General features: G+C 39.1%; 1 protein-coding gene across 1 annotated transcript in view; it reads left to right on the top strand.

The window, feature by feature from the left end:
* Ptchd4 (patched domain containing 4) overlaps nucleotides 1–8596 on the top strand; it is a 180347-nt gene extending 171751 nt beyond the window's left edge. The window contains exon 12 of the mRNA XM_010617820.2: nucleotides 6689–8596. Within this exon, the coding sequence (XP_010616122.1) occupies nucleotides 6689–8322 (1634 nt within the window). The 3' untranslated portion in view covers nucleotides 8323–8596. The remainder of the gene's footprint in view (nucleotides 1–6688) is intronic.
* Nucleotides 8597–21032: the final 12436 nt, after the last annotated feature.

The raw sequence follows: 21032 nt of genomic DNA, 5'->3' as shown, positions 1-21032 counted from the left end.
ATTTAATAGAAACTGAAATTGTACATAATTTAAATTTGCTAAGGAAGATTCCTTTCATTTCAAATATGTTTCTTAATCATTGAAGCAGACATTTTAAAAGCATTCTCCAGCTCTTGGAGTTACAGAAATCCTAAGTCATTATCCATTTTACTCTTTATAGGGAAAAAAATTTCCAAAGCTTGCAATCAGTGAACTGTTAAATTCAGATGTGACATGGCTTTCAAAGGGGATGAATAGGAATTATCGGACTTCAAAGAGATGATATTTTACCATGTCTTTTTAGGGGGAGGAACTTGGGAAATAATCTTCAAGTGAATGAAGTAAATTTTCTAATCAATTTTGTTCTTTAAATGTCTTTATCTCAGTAAAGGGCAATTATTTTAATTCTCATTCCTACAAGTTCTGATACCTATTACTCTTCTTTAATATGAGCCTTTATTCTAGGTCATAATTTCTTTCATGTACATCTGTGTTTAGTCCATTCCTCTTGATAATTGCATAATTTCCTGCCTTGTTCCCATTTCTCCCTTTCATTACTGTGTCTCAAGCAGTGTATTTTTGCTTCCAGGTGGTTCCTCCTCCCTCTTCCCACAGTGGCGCCCTACTTTCTCCCTCCCCGAGGATCTTCCCACCTCTCACCTGCCCACTGGCATTCCCCTTGCAGCGAGAACACAGCTGAAATTTCACTCCCACATGAGACTATCCCCTGTAGCTGTGGCACGGCTTGGGTATTCAGATCCACCTGGGCTGACTTCCCACTCAGTGTTCCTGCTATAACTTCTATACAGAAAGGAATCAACCTCTAAGGTCAACAGCAACAACAAAAACGTAATGTACTTCAATTTCCAACGCACTCATCATAGAGCACCATCCCCTCTAGCCAGCCTGGTGGAAATACATCTAGAACTAAGCAGGGTTGGGGTCACTGACTCATTGCAATGAGAAGACACTGTAGAGGATGAGGAGGAGCATTCGGAAAAAGGAAGTAATGATGCGGTGCATTATTTTGGCCAGTGTTAGATGACGCAGAAGAAAGCTCAAGGAAGCGTGGCTGGTTAGTGTCGAGAGCAGACAGTAATACCATGATCACTTAGCACAGGACTCCTCATATTTGCACTGAGAGAATGCCAGAGTCAGTCGGCTGGCTGGAAAAATTTAAAGCGGTGATAGGAATCCAAATTCGTAAATTATATGCTAATTTCCCAACAAGGTGTCATTGATATTTGTCACTACCTCCTCCACAAAATCAGAGGGTAAAACTCAGCAAACATCTTTCTCAGTAAAATGAGGCAAAAATTTCATCTACTTCACAAAATTCTGTGCTGAATGTAGAGATGTTAATAATAATTATTCCCAGAAATAATAGTGAGTATATTTACTGTTAGAGTTGTAGCCCATATTTCTTTTTTTTCTCTCATTGAGTTTATTGGTGCTAATTAGGTATACAGTACAGTTACATTCATCATTGGGAACTTGTACCTTTACATGACAGATCTTGGTTCTCATTTATTCCCCATTCCCCTGCCCTCCCTTCACCCCTGCCCCACCCCTGTTTACAAAGACTTTGTTTCCATTTTTTCCTTTTCTCAAATTTTTTCCTTTCCCTTATTTCTTTTCCCCTACCCTTCCCACTTCCCCTACACCTTTAGCCCTTTTTCTTCCATTTCACATTGTCAATTATACACTTTAGATCTTATTTACGCTTTTAGTTTTTCACATCAGAGAAACTATCTGGTATTTACATATGTGTGTCTTATTTATTTTACTTAAGAGCATAGCCTCAATATGCATCCATTTAGCTATAATGTCTCTAGTTTCTCATTCTTTATGGCTTAGTAGTACTCCATTTTATAGAAAAACCACATCTTCTTAACCACTCTCCAACTGATGGGCAATTGGGCTGTTTCCAAATTTTAGCTATTACAAACTGTGCACCTATAAACATGGGTGCACATATATCACTATGGTATGATTCTTTTAATTCTTTTGGAAGGATCCTCAGCAGACAGATGGCTGGGTCAAATGGAAATGCTAATCCTAGTTCTCTGAGGTATCTCTGTATTGATTTCCACAGTGGTTGCCCATATTTCTTATTTATTTAAAATATATAAATTATATAATATATGTGCAGTGAATGACATAAATTGTGTGCCTAAAATCTAACTATATTAAATGATCTATTGTATTTTAATTATTGATATTGTTACAGTAATATTGCCACAATTATTACAATAGGTGTTGACATGGCTAATTCAGTTTCCCAAGCATCTATTAAGGTACCAAAAAGGCCACAAAAATAAAAAAGACTAGAAGGGGCTGAAGAGTTCCAGCTGGGTGCAGTAATTGGTACCATGAAGAGTACAGGCACCGAAGACAGGCTTGAGCCGCTCCTAGGCTGGAGCATGGGAAGAGGAGGGCAGACACTAGCAGCGTGATGGTGCTCTATGGTGGGATTAAGCTTGAGACCATGCAAAGCAAGAATCAGACAACTATAGAAAAGAAGAATGAACAAATGACCCTTGTAATACAAACAAGTGAAAAAGATAACACAAGATGAGATTAATTGACTAAAATTTTATTTTTCCATGTATTATTCCTTTATATGGTTGGTAGAAGGATGTCACACAGCCCCAAGGCCTAACACAAAGTCAAAAAGCTCTTTCCACCTGAGCCTAAGCATGCCTAAGCGTGACCTCCACAAACGTCATCATCGAGAGAACAGCTAGCTGAAGCAGAAATAGCTGCTAAGGGAAAGCAGGAAGCTTTCTTCAGACCGGGCCACGGTCTAGCCTCGTCTGTGGTCTCTAATGCAGGTGTCAGAGTCTCACGTCCTGCTCAGAGCGTCAGGTGTTCAAGACAGAAGGGAGGCTCACAGAATGCCCTCCCAAGGGAAATAGTTCCCAATTCCACAGATGGAAAAGACCTGGAATCCACAGAGGATGCTTATTAAACCAACATATCAAAGAAAAACCCAGCAGGGAGTACTGCTTGAATCAGTTATAATTAGTTCCAATCAGAGCTGATCCTTACTGAAACTATTTTCTTTGGACTCATGGGTTTTGGAGAGGTTGATTTTGAGATAAAAATGACACCAGTTAAAAATTAAAGTACAGGGCCGGGGATTTAGCTCAGCGGTTCGGTGGCCTGCCTTGCAAGCGCAAGGACCCAAGTTCACTGCCCGGTACCAAAAAAAGAAAAAAATGTACATTTATTAGGCAATGCTGTTGTTCTGAATAAAGACACTGTCGGCTTCTCCATGACCCCTGAGTTTTCCTGCAGCAGTGTGAGTGCACTCACAGGTGGAGATTTACTGAGGGAGAGGAAAAGCTTTCAGGAGTGTTGATTCGGGTGGGTCAGAACCGGTTCTCAGAGAAGACCCACCTTTGTTTTCCTTGGAGGATGATTCCTTGAGAACCCGATGGAACTAAAGCTATTAAAACTAAGCGTTACCCATCTCACTCAGAACTCTCTTCCCATGGCCTTCATTTGTGAATTTCTCGATTGAACACAGCAGAGCTCTTTAAATCACTGTTAAATACAGAATGTTGGCAAGCTGCTGTTTAAACTTTCCTTGTCATTGATAAGGCTTCCACCTAGAAAGAGTTGTCCCTGTAACATCCCTCTAGACTTTTGAAATAGTCAACTCGCACATAGGTCTATTATTTCTCACACACATTCTATTATTTCTTTCCATCTTCCTCCCTCAATTTTCTTCACAATTCCTCCTCTTTCCAACTCTTTTCTGGCCCCTCGAAGTCCTTTCTTTTGTCTCCATTCAAACTTTGGCAAAGGAACTTTCATTTATCAAGCAATCCCCAAGTGGGTGACCGGATTGTTCCAATATATTTTGAAAATATATACTAATATAGTACATGGAAATCAGGAACAAAATTTTGAAGCATTGAATAAAGTATGTATTTGGACAATAGTTTATCTCCCAGTACCAGCAAGTTAAGCTCTGCTGTGAGAAAGATAATCACAATTATCTATATTACTCTCTAAACTAGTCACAATCTTGAATGGAGTTCTTCCTAAAATAAGCCATGGACTTAGATGAAGACTAAGGTTTTGGTGGGAAAAGAACAGTCAGGACTGAGGAACCAGGAGGTAAGATTTGCAATCCAGGTCACTGTGCACTTGGACAAATAACTCTTATATTTGATCTTTGCATACACATCTGAAATGGTGCCACCATGTTTTTGGGGTAGACACCAGTGTCTTGGCTTGAGTGTAGTATTTCACTTAGTGTAGGACTTTCAAAATAAGGATGGAATGATTAGGAATAAGAAAAATAAGGAATAAAACAATATCAGAAAAAATGAGACAAAACATGCCGTGCTTGGAGATTATATTTCCAGTCTCTGTCAAATGAAATTTAAAACCATTTGGCTTTGTTTTCTCAGATGTACAGACATCTGTCCTGCACAGAGCAAACATCTGGCCTATATGCCAGTGTCCCTAGGCTCCCACTAAATGACCTTTAGAAAAGGTAAGCCAAATTTAGAGCAACATGTGGCCTTCCCCTTGGTGACGACAAAGATAACAAGAGCTTTCATTTCTAAAGAGGGATGCCCTAATTAAAGAACTACCTTACCATTGATATTTTATTTTTATCAAGGGATAAGGGATAAGTATTCTGTTTTGCCAAGGAGTCCTGCCGAAGATAGGAATGAGCAATTAATATGGTTTGTTAAGAATCATTAGACTCACTTCAGTATGCATATATTGAATTCATAATTTAATGCAAGAAGGAATAGATCATCGCCTCATAAAAAAAGAATAGAAAACATTTGCTTTTCACTCAACCATAGTTTGCAATTCTTTTTACTTGTTAGTATAATTTTATCTTTCCTACTTAGAAACCCAGGCAGAAATTTCTGGAGAATAAGTAAGCTTTATATTTGAGGTAAAATGAACTCCAATATCTACATTCCTTTTCACTAACAGTTAATAATAACAATTCTCAAAGGATTGGCTAAGGAGTTTTTAAAATGAAAGATTAGAATTACATACATTTAAATCTATGAATGCTACAATCAAACTATGAAGCCAGATGCCTTAGATCCTCATAAAAGAGATTTTGATAAATGTCAACTCATCAACAAAATATCGTTACTTAGAAATAGGTTGAGCTATTTAGCCAAGTGGAGATTTTGTTTTCTTGAAGGAAGAATTCCAAAGAAAGGAATGCTGGAACTCTTACTGGGGACACTAAGATATCATTTAGGAAAAAAATGCTTTCTGGTTTTCTAATAAGCATCCTTAGATTACTTCTAGTTACATTGCATTGTCTAGAAATGTGTCAGGTGAAATATCCCTGGTTGAAAAGCAGCCTGGGAAATCAAGTTTTTACTGCTATCTTAAAGTAAGGAAAAGGGAAAGGAATTGTGTCAGGCAATTAGCAAAGATTCCAAGCAGGACAAGTTCAGGAGGACCATGAGAAGACACTAGCTATCATAATATTTTCTTTAAAGCACTACCAAGTGAATTGAGTACGTAACACCTAAGTACAATATTTAGACACCACCTATGGTTCATTTTCCAGGTTTTTGTGAATTGAGTCATTTTGTGCTTTTAAGCTGAATTACTGTCTAATGGTTTCCTTGGAGGACAGCCCAGACACACCTTAGAGCCATTTACAGAAAAGATTCATGTTTAGGACTGCAAGATTTCTACTCACTCAGAAAGCTACCAGTTGATGCATTGAGGATGGTGATTGACGGAATCAATTCAGGGAAGTTTAGAAAATGGAAAATTACAGATCTGGTATAACATCTTTGCTTTCCCAGTTACTATTGCCAATAGAGCAGTGGTATCGTAAGTGCTGCCAGATTCCTAAAAATAATAGCTCAGAAGCTAGCAGTCTGCCACATAATTACTTTGCGAGTAATATTTGTTGAATAAACCTTTTCCCTATTTACTCATATCAAAATGTGCACAGAAGTTGGTTAAAAAGAAGCATTCTTCACCCGTGTAAAGCAAGTTGTAGAGGCAGTCAGTGTGGCTCCTCTCGAACAAAAGTTCTTTTAGGAACCTGGAGGAAATTTTTGCTGTGACCTCTCACCCTGAAGATCTTTCCTTGTCTTTTGTGTGACCTGGAGGACCTTTGGTGGGCCTACATTGACTGTCAATTAATCTACCTGTTGGGTATGCATTGGTTTGTGACCCATTTGGCCACCAGGCAGGTTGTCAGCACTGTAGAATCAACTTGAATCCACTTTGCATGTTTAAAACCATCTTATAATTTCCCTACGTTGGCACAGAAAGCAGCTGGAAGAGAAGGCCAGAGAGGAAGAGTCAGTGAATCAGTTGACTCAGTGTGGAACTGATGCTGACGTTGTACACATAACAGCCCTACTCCTGGAACCTGTGACTCATCTAGGAAGACAATGTGTGTGTAGGTGAGAGGCATGTGACTGGAATGCCATGTCTACAACTTGTCAGGCTAATAGAACAGACAACCAATGTTTCATTTTGCTCAGAATATCAATAAATGTGTGCTAAGGTGGAAACAGGGACCAAATATATCCTGTGTGTAACTCAAATTTGGGGATGCTGATGAGCGGATCCTAGCACTTTGAAGATCAGACTATGTGCTGCTAGCCTAGATAATCTGTAAGGAATTCACCTGAACCATAGGAGAAAATAATGACAACTCTTCTTTTTCTTCTTCTTTTTTTAACATCAGGACATGGGACGAAAGGTGTGTTTGAGCTTCTGTCTGGATGGAGGAGAACTAAAGAGAATTTGCCCTTTAAAGACAGGGTGGCAGATGCCTACTCTGATGTGATGGTTACCTACACTATGACCAGCTCCCTGTACTTCATCACCTTTGGGATGGGCGCAAGTCCTTTCACAAACATAGAGGCTGTGAAAGTCTTCTGCCAGAACATGTGTGTGTCTATCCTGTTGAACTACTTCTACATTTTCTCCTTCTTTGGCTCCTGCCTGGTCTTCGCTGGCCAACTAGAACAAAACCGCTATCACAGCATTTTCTGCTGCAAGATCCCCTCTGCAGAGTACCTGGACCGCAAGCCCGCGTGGTTCCAGATGGTGATGAATGATGGACACCAGCAGACGTCCCACCATGAGACGGATCCCTACCAGCACCATTTCATCCAGCACTTCCTCCGAGAGCACTACAATGAGTGGGTCACTAACATCTACGTGAAGCCATTTGTCGTCATCCTCTATCTCATTTATGCCTCCTTCTCCTTCATGGGGTGTTTGCAGATCAGTGATGGAGCCAACATCATCAACCTCCTGGCCAGTGATTCCCCGAGTGTTTCCTATGCCACGGTTCAGCAGAAATACTTCAGCAACTACAGCCCTGTGATAGGGTTCTATGTCTACGAGCCCCTCGAGTACTGGAACAGCAGCGTCCAAGAGGACCTCCGGAAGCTCTGCAGTGGCTTTACTACTGTGTCCTGGGTCGACCAGTACTACCAGTATCTGAAAGCCAGTAACATCAGTGCCAGCAACAAGAGTGACTTCATCAGCGTCCTACAAAGCTCCTTTTTAAAAAAGCCAGAGTTCCAGCACTTTCGAAACGATATCATCTTCTCCAAGGCGGGGGATGAAAACAGTATCATTGCTTCCCGCTTGTACCTGGTGGCCAGGACCAGCAGAGACAAGCAGAAGGAAGTCATCGAAGTGCTGGAAAAGCTGAGGCCCCTGTCACTTTCAAAGAGCATCCGGTTCATTGTGTTCAACCCCTCCTTTGTGTTCATGGACCACTACAGCCTGTCTGTCACCGTGCCTGTGCTCATTGCAGGATTCAGTGTGCTGCTGCTGTTGATCCTGACTTTTTTCCTAGTGATCCACCCTTTGGGGAACTTCTGGCTCATTCTTAGCGTCACCTCAATTGAACTGGGCGTTCTGGGTTTAATGACATTGTGGAACGTGGACATGGATTGCGTCTCTATCTTGTGCCTTATCTACACTTTAAACTTCGCCATTGACCACTGTGCACCCCTGCTTTACACATTTGTGTTAGCCACTGAGCACACGCGAACACAATGTATAAAAAGCTCACTGCAAGAGCATGGAACAGCCATTTTGCAAAATATTACTTCTTTTCTTATTGGGTTGGTCCCCCTCCTCTTTGTGCCTTCAAACCTGACCTTCACACTGTTCAAATGCTTGCTGCTCACCGGGGGTTGCACACTTCTGCACTGTTTTGTTATTTTACCTGTGTTCCTAACCTTTTTTCCTCCTTCCAAAAAGCACCACAAGAAAAAGAAACGTGCCAAACGAAAGGAGAGGGAAGAAGTTGAATGCATAGAAATTCAAGAGAACCCCGATCATGTCACCACAGTCTGAGGGCAGAGTCCAACGGATTATTTTTATTTTCCAGTATTGCACATGATGCAGGAGGAGGAGCTCAGACCTCGGCTGCCTGGGCTGGCCAGGGGTAACAAGGCAAGTCAGATGACAGCACCCCCATGACATGTAGTGTCTGCCTCATGGGGCGGGAGAGAGAATCCAGCAGGGGGAATGTTCTTTACAACCTTGTTCTCCGTGAAAGATAAATCTGTGAACGCGATCTTAGAGCTCTTCCAAGGAATGGCAGAAGAATCAACTGCTTTTATTTAAAAAAAAAAAAAAAAAGCTTAGAAAAGGGTTAGAGAAGAGAGCAAAGGTGGTCTCCAATTAGGGAAAGCAATTTAGGAAATGTCCAAATTGCCATGTCACAGTCTGTGTTTGCTTTTTGAACAGGTTGGTTAAAGGACACCTATGCATTTGGGAAGTACATATTTAATCCTGTCTAAACCAAAGGACTTCCCGATCCATTGTGTGTGTACATATATATATGTATATATATATATATACCATATATACATATGCTTAGACTCTCGTGTTCATTTATGTTTATTTGCAAGAGGGTGCCCATTTGCAGACAGGCTGGCCTCGACCTAGAAAATCAAATCAGCTTTAGCCAAATACACACTCTCATCAACTGCCATGCACAACTAACCCCAGGGTCTCTGCAGCAGCAAGGTGGCCCTCAGTTGTGTGATAATCAAAGCACACAGAGATGCCACATTGGATTCCACATATCACATTGCCAGTCATTAGGATTCTAGCCTGGGATGACTTTGCATTTGAAGTACTTACAATATGGGTGAAGTTTAAAGTCTCCTGTTAAAGCTACATAGTTAATATGGCTTTCCATTGGCCTGTAATCATTCTCTGTATTTGGAGGGGCTGATGTGGCTGCTTGTAAAGAGCTCACACACCTTCAAATGAGCACTTTACACACATTATCTGTAAGTGTATACAAGTGTATGTGTTTGTGTGTGTGAGAGAGAGAAAGTGTGTGTGTGTGTGTGTGTGTGTGTGTGTGTGTGTGTGTGTTGGGGTATTCCGTAATTAGATTTCTTATTTTAGATGGTGAAAATGTACTGCTATAAAATATAATTAACACAGAAGCAAAGAAACATAGCTGGGACTCTTGTCATAGAGTAAAGTGGGCATCACCACTCATGAGGCACCATCAGTTTCTCCTAAAGAAAGTGTTCTTAAGTCTAGTGTGCTCCTTGCACGGATGTTAGAAACATGTACCCAGGACATGGTCACTACAGTGCCACCATAACTGCTGCAATATCACTTTGTAGCTTCTTGTAATATCGTTGTGCTCGTCACTTAGAAAGTAAACTCTAGGTGCCCAAAGCTGCCTATAGATGGCGTGTTCACTGTAACTGCTGCTGAATTCTTCCTTTGAAAAGGGGTACTGAGCTAACTGTTTCCTTTGGGTTAAATGTATAAAACTACTCCCAAGCAGACAGACTCAGTCTGCTGGGTCCTTGTGTGGATTAAGGCTAAGGTTGTTGTTGGAGAAAAACACTAGGAAATGCCTTTTCCCATGCCAAGAAGTAACATAATTTATTTCCAGGTAGGACAGAACAAGTGTCCAGTGATTATAAAATCTGCTTATTAAGTTCTTTTACCTGGAGAAAGCTGCTTTCCCCACCAGTTTTGGTTGTACATTTTAATTGAATTACCTAAAACAAAGCTCATGGACTCAGAGAAGTTCTAAAAGGAGATACTAAACCTTTCCAACCTTATTATACAGTCTTTGGAGAAGTCGATAGGCTTAACAAACATTTTAAATATACCTTTACCAACAAAGAGTTTACAAGAACATGAAAGGAAAAGGGAACATATTCCAGAAGGCAAAACCTTCGAGTAAAAACTTTATTTATTGAATGGAGTTTGTTTTGTCCTACCTTCAAGTTGTTGACTTTCTAGTAGAAATGATCCATATCTTCAGAGTTGCATACACTGGGCACAACATCAAGAGATGTGAGAGTGGAAAGCAATTACCCATAGCCATAGATCTATTGTTCTCACTGTGTTTGTGAAGTCTGTGTCCAGAGAAGCCTAACTTTTACCTCATGAACTGCTCTGTTAGGATGGACTAGTGGACCTCCAGGTCATGATCTTGTATTTGAGGTGGAAGTTTCTGAATTGGGGTTTTGGGTTTTGGAGTTGGAAGGTGTTCCTCTTTCATGGACTACCTATCATTTGTGCATTTTTTTTTGGTACCTCTTTCAATAGATGGAAGGGTACTCATCTTCAAAGTTCTACATTTCTTTCTGCGGCAGGCACATCCCATTCACTCAGCTGTTTTTTAAAAGTCTGTCAGTTTGGGTGTTTTCTTCTTCTTCTTGGTTATCGTAAGCCATTCTAGATGTAAGGAATGGGCAGTCTGATTTATGAGAAACCCACCACCAAATGCAGATGGGACAGTGGCCTATCCTGCCAAACCTGCAGAGCAGTTCATGTCTGTGTCCAGATTGTCTCTATTTGGGTGGCAAGAGTCTTCTTTTTTAGGTATCTTCACAGATCAAAGTATCGAAGATAAATAATACTTTCTCACTGTTCAACTGACTAGAGAGGTGGCATTTTGGAAGGGATGTTATCTTTTCCAGAACACCATGGTACTCTTTAGTGATCTGTAGCAATAACTTACTGAAAAGGAACTCTTTGTTCTGGAAGAGTTAATACACCCCCCCAGATGCCTTAATCAAGTCCTAGGAAGTTACTTAAGCCCCGAAGAGTCTAACTGAGCATTATTTGACCTCCCAACTTCACTGTGAAACAGATATTTCCAGGAATCCCATCTGCTGAGTGCCAGTAGGTACCCTAAACTATGAGATCATGGTTTACAGGTGGTCCCCAACCTCAGCAGTGTTTGCTGGCTTGTCTGTATCTCCCTCTAGCTTTTCAAGATTCCTTTTATTGGTTTGTTTGGGGTTTTTTCCCCCACTTGTGAACTACAGATGGTGTTCAAATTAGGAACCTGTCTACTATCAACAAATTACTAATCAAACCTAAAGGAGAAGAAATCTATGGGAAATATCTCAGCGTTGTGGGATTTTTTTTTTTAAGCGGGAAAGTGTTTTTCCCTTAAAGTGAGAGATTTTTTTATAGTTTGCAAAAAACCATGCCTTTTTTTGTATTTGAACTAAAATGTGAATTTATGTCCCCTCCCCGATTGGAACTTAAAGTGGGAATAGGGTGTACAGTGTGATCTCAACTGTCCAGGTTCATGACATTCTTAAAGTTTCAAAGAGAGGCACATCTATATTACAGAAAAAGATTTGGCTGACAGGTAGATTTCTAGCTTTGATGATTAAAGGCAATCATAGGCTGACTTACACCATGCTGAGCTCCTTTTAATGAAAGTCTCCACTGGATGAGAATTCTCACAGTGACTCTGTACCGCTTCGAAGGCCATACATGAATATTCTATGGTAACATTCTCCTCCTCTGTCGTGTGAGCTCCTCTCTCCCATTCATCCCTATTTATTCCAAACAAAATGTATTCATTCATAGGTTTTACCTTGTGGTGGGAAAGGAAGAGTTGCAGTCTGAGAAGCCCCTCTGATGCTCTCATGGCCATTTTTGTCTGTTGGACTCAAATGTGAGAGCTTTGTCCATTCTGTAATTATCCATACACTTTCCTGGATTCAGCTAATCCTTCTAGACTCGTGGGCAGTGATAAGGGTTAACTACTACGATTCAGTACTACACGTATTTTTATAAGTTGACTGTAAATTTCATAATTGCAGTCATATATTTTTATGACCAAATATTTATAAATGCACGGCACTCTGCATGGATTGTTACTAATAGTACATAGATTACTAAAGACACAATTTTTCAGTGTTATTACATATTTTATTAAAATGTTCACATCACCTATCATAAATCCCTCGTGGCTTTTGGTCTCCATGGCCTAAAGTCCACAGAAAGTTTTATTTTAAGGGAAATAATTTGAAAATGTCCTTCCCTTGTCAACAGCAGGAACTATTCTAGACAGTTCTCTGGACAACTGCAGGGGTCAACTTCCGCTTTCAGGGGAAGCGTCTAGCGGATTTCACATTAGTCATTAGACATTCTTGTGTGTCTTGCCTTTGGTAATGTCCTAGTGAACCAGAGGATAGAATACCTCGAGACTGGAATGTAGATATTAACTTCTATTAGAGAATTAAATGATCCGCTCAGCATCCTAGCTGAGGAACCTCTTCTGATTCTATTTTGTTAGTGTTTGCATACAGTACTGATAATCCTTATAAATGTGAACCTGAAACCTTCCATTGATTTCAGAGGAGACTTAGCATTTTCATTGCCTTTAAAACAAACAAAGTTTGTGAAACGTGTTCACTGACTCAAAACATACTGATGACTGAATTAGTTTTCCCTTGAAATCTCCCCATCCTGAACCTGAAAACAAAACTCAACACTAACCCTGTGTTTCAATCTTTTATGTGAATGCTTCTAAGCAGTGGTTGGCAGATCTACTGTTTGAGGGGGAAACACACTAGTTTAGTTTTGTTTTTTTACTGCTTTGCCTTCCAAAGGAATGCAATGATATATTGATCCAAATGAAAGCAGCAAAGCCTCTGTTTCTGAGGACTGGCGTAGGAGGGCTGTGTAGCAATGTAGCGACAGTGACTTATTTTGATTTCTAAAAGATCAAGGTTGACTCACCATCGTGTTTTAGCAAGGATAACAAGAGTAGTACTCTGTATCTGAGGTGTTGCAGAATTGAATTAGATGATGTCTGGAATGATACTTGGGAGAATATTGAGAGCTGAGTCCACATCTCAGAAATCATGAAGTCTGATAGAACAATTGAAATGATTCTTGGTATTGTGTATGTTAGGATACAGCACAGGGAATTGGGCGGTACCTCCCAACTATAGATTCTTAAATGCTAAAGAGCTGGATTATATGAAAAAAATATCCCACTTGAAGATTGTGTTCTCACACTCAAACCCTGACCTGTGCATGGACAGTGCTTCTGAATTCCTGTGCCTGAGTCAAAGCCTTGAACCCTTTTGTGAATGAAAATGACATGCTAAGGACACTCAGGAAATCATTGTGGACTGTGACTGCCAGCCTTTCTTGGATTTGGAGAGTTTCTGAGAATAATTGTTTTGATCTGTCTTCTCCACACTCAATGTGGACATCTCTGTTGCTGATAGAAAACAAAACTGAACGAGAGCAATATATGAGATCCCATGTGTGTTGACGGTGGAGATGGTTAGTTTACAGATCACATCTTTCTTCTGCACTTCTAAAAATTCTGTCAAAGTAAAATTGGCTTAGACTCTATACTGGGAACCTATATTAGATAGATATTTTTAATATGATCAAGTATTTGTAAATAAATTTGTTGCTAATTTTTCACTTTTATAAATTAAGGAAAGCCAGTGCATACTATTTTTCCCAGTTGAATTTTCCCCAAGAAAGCTCTTACAGGTCATGCTAATTATGAAGCCTTAAAAATCAGAAGGAAAGTTCAGGAGCCATACAGGCTATGGGTGATGCCTGCTTCAAGTGGTGTGTTTTCACTTAACTGGGGACCCTTTATAAGTCAGTTGTAACTGTGTTTTAGTTTCTTATCAGCCCATGGCATGGCCTAGGATGGCTTCTTTCTACTGTGCTTTCAGTCATTGGAACAACACGTTGTCCACAGTGCTCCATCAGACCCATGGGTAGGGCTTTTAATGCTTTGGGGGATTTTATTGAAGAATTTCCTGGGACTAGCTAGGAGAGACTGTCTCAGGTAAAAGATAAGTGAAGGTTTTGTTTTGTTTTGTTTTGTTTTTCACAAATTGTCACATTCCAGCCTGGAGTAGATTTGATTCAGGTTCTCAGTAGGAAGAATGTTGTAGGGGCATTTAAATTATCTGAATGTAAGATGGTCAATAGACTCTCCCTCCAGAAACTGAAATAACTGCCATCATTATATTCAGTAGGGCCACTGGTTTCTGGTAGCTAGATTGGAAGAGCTGAGGAGGGAAAGCTGACTGTCAGAGCCTTATATCTCCCACTACAGTATGTAACATCTATTTTGATGTAAAATCAGGAAATTGTAGCAGTTTTTCTTCCCAAATATAAAAGTGCTAGATGATGGCAAATTAGACCTTAATCTCACCAGTGCAAATATTCTGAAATTTCAGAAGAGTTTAAGCAACAACTTTATTATGCTTTCCTGTTAATTATGCATATTTTTCAGCAATAGACTTTCTTGTTCCTAATGGAAATCTGTCACCACTTGTAAAGGGCAGAGATCTCTCTGAGCTATGGCAAAGGATATTTAAAGACAAAATGGCATCCAATCTTTAAATGGCAATATATTACATCCAATATTATTTATCTCCTCTCCAGACGCCCTTTCACTTTGTGAATTTAGACCAGGCTAAATGTGAAATGAACACCCCAATGCACAGTGCCCTTCTTATCAGTGGAAAAAAATCAATTTGCTTAATTTTCTCAGACAAACAAAAAAAGACAAAGTTAGCATTATTTGGCATCTTCAGTTTTTCTTCTCTAGTGGAAACCATTGCTACTATCTCCAGCTAAACCAAGGCCTGAAATACAGATAGTTTGAAGCCAGTGAGAAGAAACAACTGGAAGGACATCTTCTGCCCACAAACCAATCATGGGCAGAGAATAGAAGTTGAGTGTTTTTATTTCGTTTTCCTTCTTAAAACAAAAACTCCTTTGTTCTTGATACTGGCTTTAAAAATGCTAATTTCTATGAGAAAACTAAGAAGAATGATGACAAGGACAAAATTATGCGACTTCCATGTCCCAACAAGCTAAACCTCGTGGCAAACCACCATTTCCAGAAGGCTTTCCCATAAGAACATTGCATTGTTTTTCCAATTCTCTATTGCATATAAATTCTTACCGCGTGATATTCATGAAAACAGCTTCATTTGTAACTCCCAAGAGAGTAAAAATGAGCTCATAAACCATTTAAAACTCTCTGTTCTATAATTTTGCATGTTAGGCTCTAAAACCAAAGCTACTGGATTGTGGAAAGTTTAAACAAGAATTTTTAACAAAAATTTCAATTTCAAAAATTTATTTAAGTTCTATTTTGATCTCAAAATATCATCTCCAAAATAAGGAACTTCTTGGATACCCATTTTAGATCTTAATGAGAAACAAAGAGTCATTCCAAAGTTTCCAAATTGCCCAAATTTGGTCCACTACCAAAATTTATCTCTATTCTTCATAAATTAAAAAAAAATTATGACAAGTATTTATAACTGTGATGTGAATGAATAAATAAATCCTTGTAGGTTAGTACATGTAAATATATATTTTAGTCATTAAATGAATCTCATATATATTCAAAGGAAGTTGTGTTCGAAGTATTTCCTCATTTATTATTATTATTTTCATACTTTGGATACAATGAGATAATATTTTAATAGAATTCCTCAGGATGGCTGTGCTTAAGAAACTTATGATTCAAAGTTTACAAGTAAAACTCTGAAGACAAGTAAGGAACAACAAACTCTTAGCTACTTGGGAAAATGTTCTCCTATTTACTATGGAGCTACTGTATAAAATTACTTAAGGCATTTCTGACTCCCTTGACCTTTTATATCAGCAACAACAAAAACTGAGTTCCATTAGACTTACTAAGGAACACCTAGTGTATTTAAAACAGTGATAATTTATGCAGCTATTTTACTCTGTGGTCCCTGAGGTCCATGACCATTACCAGTTATTTCTTGGTCCCAACCCCAGGCCCAAGAAGAGCAAGTCATCCTTAGGTTTGCTGCCCCCCTTCATTTCCAGTTATTTATTAATAGCAAATGGTCCACAGAGCACCCTAACACAGGACTCATGCATCTGACCTCAGTGAGAACTATGGGCTTCCTAATTGCTGGGGTGCTCTAGGACAAGAATTAAACTTCTTAAATATGACATTTCACACATCACAATGTGATGTATATAATCTATACATTTTAATCCTTTATTGATTTAAAGGTCCTAAAAATTTTGTTTTCTTTCAAAAATTAGGGATATATGCATTAAAAAATGATACTAGGGCCGGGCCTGGTGGCACACCCCCATAATCCCAATACTCGGGAGGCTGAGGCAGGAGGATCTCTGTGAGTTTGAGACCAGCTTGGACTACATAGTGAGTTCCAGGTCAGTCTCAACTACATAGCGAGACCCTGTCTCAAAAAACAAACAAACAAAAATGATACTAGAATAACACATCAATTATCCCTATATGGTTCAGACATTATTTTGAAGTAAATACAAAATAGTGCTGTCATTAGGTATTTTTAATGATTCCTTAAATTTGTAAATGTCTCTGAAACATGTAAATCAGTAGAATATTACTGAAATACCCCCATTGTGTTCATTTCAAGCCTAAAGCAATTAATAATTTACTAAAATAACCCCATAACCGTATCAACATAAAATCTAAACCAAGCTACAATTGATTCAAATAAATTCATGTCAGCCTCCTGCACTACACTGTCCTTTCTGATAAGATGAAATGCTACAACCTAGAGTCATACACATCTTTATACTTGAGTAAAAAAGAATATGAACTGACACACAAAAAAAGTGTAAGAACCAGGATGATTTTTAAGAAAAGATATAAGTACAAAAAATTTAAAAACTAATACAAACTTTTGAAAAGGAGACTAAACATCTGAGCAAAAATTGGAAGTTGGGTATTTGGTTTGTTTGTTCATTGAGTTTGGCATTCCCTTGTTTATTTATTTTAAATACATTGGTCAGAAAAATCTTGACATATATAAAACTCTAAACCTTCCTTTGGTATTTGCCCCTTTAAAAAATGGAACCAGAAATTCATTAATATTTCAAGACTGATTTGCTTCGGATGGTTTCTGAAGTTCTCCTCAACTGCCTAGGATTATATTCATTTGCTCAGCAAATACTTAGGGACACCTCTGTTGGTCTCTGTGCTAGGCTGATAGAAAAGCACTGCAGTCAGCACTCCTGACTTGAAGCACACATCGTCTGCTGAAGAAATTTCTGGCTGAGGTGGGTGCTTAAGGCAAAGGAGTAAGGAATCGTGAATGGATCCCCTAGGGAGCTTCAGTGAGACTGGGGCAGATGGAGATAGAGGCTGGCCACCGCATCTGGGGAAATGGAACAGCAGAGAACCAGCAGGTGGTCCGGGAGGAAGGCGCAGCTCACGACTCAGTAGGAGCCCAAGAGGAGGAACAGCAGGTGGGAGTGGAAAGGAGAATCCATTGCGAATGGCACTGTGAAGAATTACAGGACATGAGAGCTTCTGGGGGACGAGTGGATCATGAGGAAATAGCTCCATTTCTGAATTTGTTAAAATCGAGATTCAGAACTTCAGCAGCATTACATAAATCTGTAACCTGTGTTGCTTAGAGTATGGCTCTGGTGAGAAGAATCCATTTATTGCATGTGTTTGATCTGTCTGATTGTGGAGCCCATCTGTGTTCTGTCACAGATGCCACAGCTATCTGATCTCCTCAGGCACACTGGTGACCTCAAGGTGCAAAAGGAGAGACTGATATGGATGCATAGGATCCCACGCCTCCAGGAGCTCAGGTCTAGTGTTACACCCAGACTAATCACCTCTGGTAATGTTATTTCACTAGCAAGTCACAGTATGCCTTCCTAATATGACAGGCATCATCCTCCTTGCTCGGGAGATTATTTTCAGGAGGAATGAGTTATAAATAAGTCCTACGTCTCTGTGGGATGATGTATCCTCTTTTTATTACAAATCAGTATGAAAGTTGCCTTACAGAGCAGTCCAAATGCAAAGCTTATGAGATGAGAAATAACTGCATAGATTTCTCCCCAATGTCCTTTTCTAAATACAAATTTAAGACAATGCATTGATTAAAATGCTGAAAATATTTTAAAATAACTTGTTTATGATTCACTCATTCTTCTTTGAAAATCGTAGTGAGGGGCCAGGGATTTAGCTCAGTGGTTCTGGCGCCTGTCTCGCAAGCACAAGGACCCGAGTTCAATCCCGGTATCAAAATAAAAAAAAAAAAAAAAAAAAAAAAAGAAAGAAAGAAACTCTTAGCGAGGTGTAATATATGTATATGGTTTTGAAGGACAGAGTTAACTCATTTATATACTGCCCTTTTCCTTTTTGTAGAGTCTTAGTTCTAATTGGTGCTCCCCTAAACTAGCAGTTAGGATTAGAATGAAGTTTGGAGGAATATATTTGAACCTTTTGCTCTGAAATAAGCCTTTCCCGGTGATGCTGCTTTGAGTTCTAGATAAGGTAGGGGTTGGGCTGGGGAGGCCCTGTCTTGAATATGAACCAAGAAGCCATCTGTTCAGAGCTAAGATAGGCCATAGCACCAACCAAGAGGCCACAGGAGGCTGTGGCCAACAAATAGACTGCAAGGAAGACTTAAAACAATCTCAGGATTAGCCCTGCTGGTGGTTCGTCAAGTCTGCTGCTATCAGAATGATTTAAAGAGATTTTTGACCTCCCAATCCCCTGAGTGCATAGAAGGTCAACTAAATCAGTGGCTCCAGCAGAGGGAGTGGGTCTCAATATCCTTGCAAGGGCCCCTGGTGATTCCAAGGTGCAGCTGAATTTGAGAATTAGTGGCTTAGATCACCAAGCCAACAGATATAATCCAATAACTATGATAAAACCTGCACAATGAGTGAAGATTTAAAAGGAGTCCCAAAACTAGAGCAATCTGTGGCATCCATAATTAGAATCCAATGCAGAGCTTGCAGAGCACAAAAGGGGATCCCCAGGGACAGAGAGTCAAACATGGGGGGAGTTTGTTGCATTCACGGATGCATTTACAGTGGGGTAAGACTGTCAGCCTGAGCATCACACAGTGATGGCAACTCAAGCAAAGCCATAAGGGAGCAAAAGCACACAATGTTTTCCTGGATCAGTCCACTGAGCTTGAATGTATGTTTCCAGTAGAAGAGCTGAATTTGCACAACCACAAAGTTCAGTGGAGGAGCCCATAAAAGTGGGCTAAGAATTTCTATTTCATTTTATTATTATTAGACTCAAGGCTTAGAAATATTAATCTGTAATGATATGAGCATTGGATAGATAGGACATCAAAGACGTGAACCAAGGATGTAATTAGGACGGTGTTATCGTCACCAATGTAAAAGGTATTACTGGCCTGAAGAAGTTGTGCAATTGTAGATTTAAAAAAGGAAGAAATGAATAAAAGGAATTCTGTGGCACAAAAACCTCTATTTATAACATAATGTGGACACCCAAGAACTTTTGAGTTCTTCTCCATTAAATCTTCAAACTAATGTACTCTAAGTTAAATTAGTGTGCATTACCCTACAAATGAGCATTTAAATCCATGGTCTTAGTCGTGTATTACAGTAACCAGTTTTTCACAGCTCACATGAAACTACTTAGAATGTGTATTTTAATAATTATATGTCTGTGATTTTGATATACAAAGCTACCCATTTTTATTCACAGAGCTACAGTATTACCACAAAATATCCGGAAATCACTCTGTCTTTATAGAATCACTGATCTTTTTCTCTGCATATTTTAGCTTAGGGAAAATGGTTCACTTCATTGGTATCATTTAAATATGGAAAATAAAAATTAGTCAAAGAGGAAAAAAAGAAAAATATTAGAAAAATGATAGATACATCCGATCTTTTGCAAGATTGCTGGGTGGTCAGGGAGCTGTATATGGTATTTATTTGTGTGTATTATTTATAGCTAGAGAATCTACAATAATATCTAAATCAATCTACTGATGTAACTATCATTTTGATTAGCAAAATTTATTTGCATATCAGGAAATTTATCAATTCAGGTTACTTATATATATAAACAAGATTACTGTTCTTCCCACAATTAGAGATCTGATTTTCTTTTTTTATCTTTATTGAAATTATTGGTACATTTTAGGTATACAATAGAGTTACATTCATCATTGGGATCTTGTACCTTTATATAACTTATCTTGGTTCTTATTTTTCCCCAAGGAACAGTCCTCCCTTCACCCCCTCCACCCTTCCCTGTTTACAAAGACATTGTTTCCATGTTTTTCCTTTTCACTTATTTTTTCTTTTCCCTTTTTCCCTTTCCCCTACTCCTCCCACTTCCTCTAGATTTTCAGACCTTTTTTTCCTATTACATTATATCAATTATAAACTGTGATCCTTATTTACACTTCTGCTTTTTCACACCAGAGGAACTATTCATTGGTATTTACACGTGTGAAATTAATTTCACTTAAGAGTGTGGCCTCAATGTGCATCCACTTAGCTATAAATGTCTCTAGTTTCTCGTTCTTTATGGCTGAGTAGTACTCCACTTTTTTAAAGCACATCTTCTTTATCCAGTCTCCAGTTGATGGGCAATTGTGCTGTTTCCAAATTTTAGCTATTACAAACTGTGCTGCTATAAACATGGGTAAGCATATATGGCTGTGGTATGATTCTTTTAATTCTTTTGGGAAGATACTCAGCAGAGGAAAAGCTGGGTCAAATGGGACTTATGATCCTAGTTATTTGAGGTATCTCCATATTGATTTCCACAGTGGTTGCACCGGTCTGCACTCCCACCAACAATGAAGAAGGGTTTTTATCACTCCACAACCCTGCCAGCATTTGTTATTGGTTGATTTCTTGATAGCAGCCATTCTTACTGGGGTGAGATGGAATCTCCATGTTGTTTTCATCTGCATTTCTGAATGAACAGTGATCTTGAATATTTT

This window comes from Fukomys damarensis, unplaced genomic scaffold, assembly GCF_012274545.1.
Source record: "Fukomys damarensis isolate Sample0158 unplaced genomic scaffold, DMR_v1.0_HiC HiC_scaffold_20, whole genome shotgun sequence".
Taxonomy (NCBI): Eukaryota; Metazoa; Chordata; class Mammalia; order Rodentia; family Bathyergidae; genus Fukomys; species Fukomys damarensis.
The sequence above is the reverse complement of the archived record's forward strand: the minus strand, read 5'-3'. Positions and strand labels throughout refer to the sequence as shown.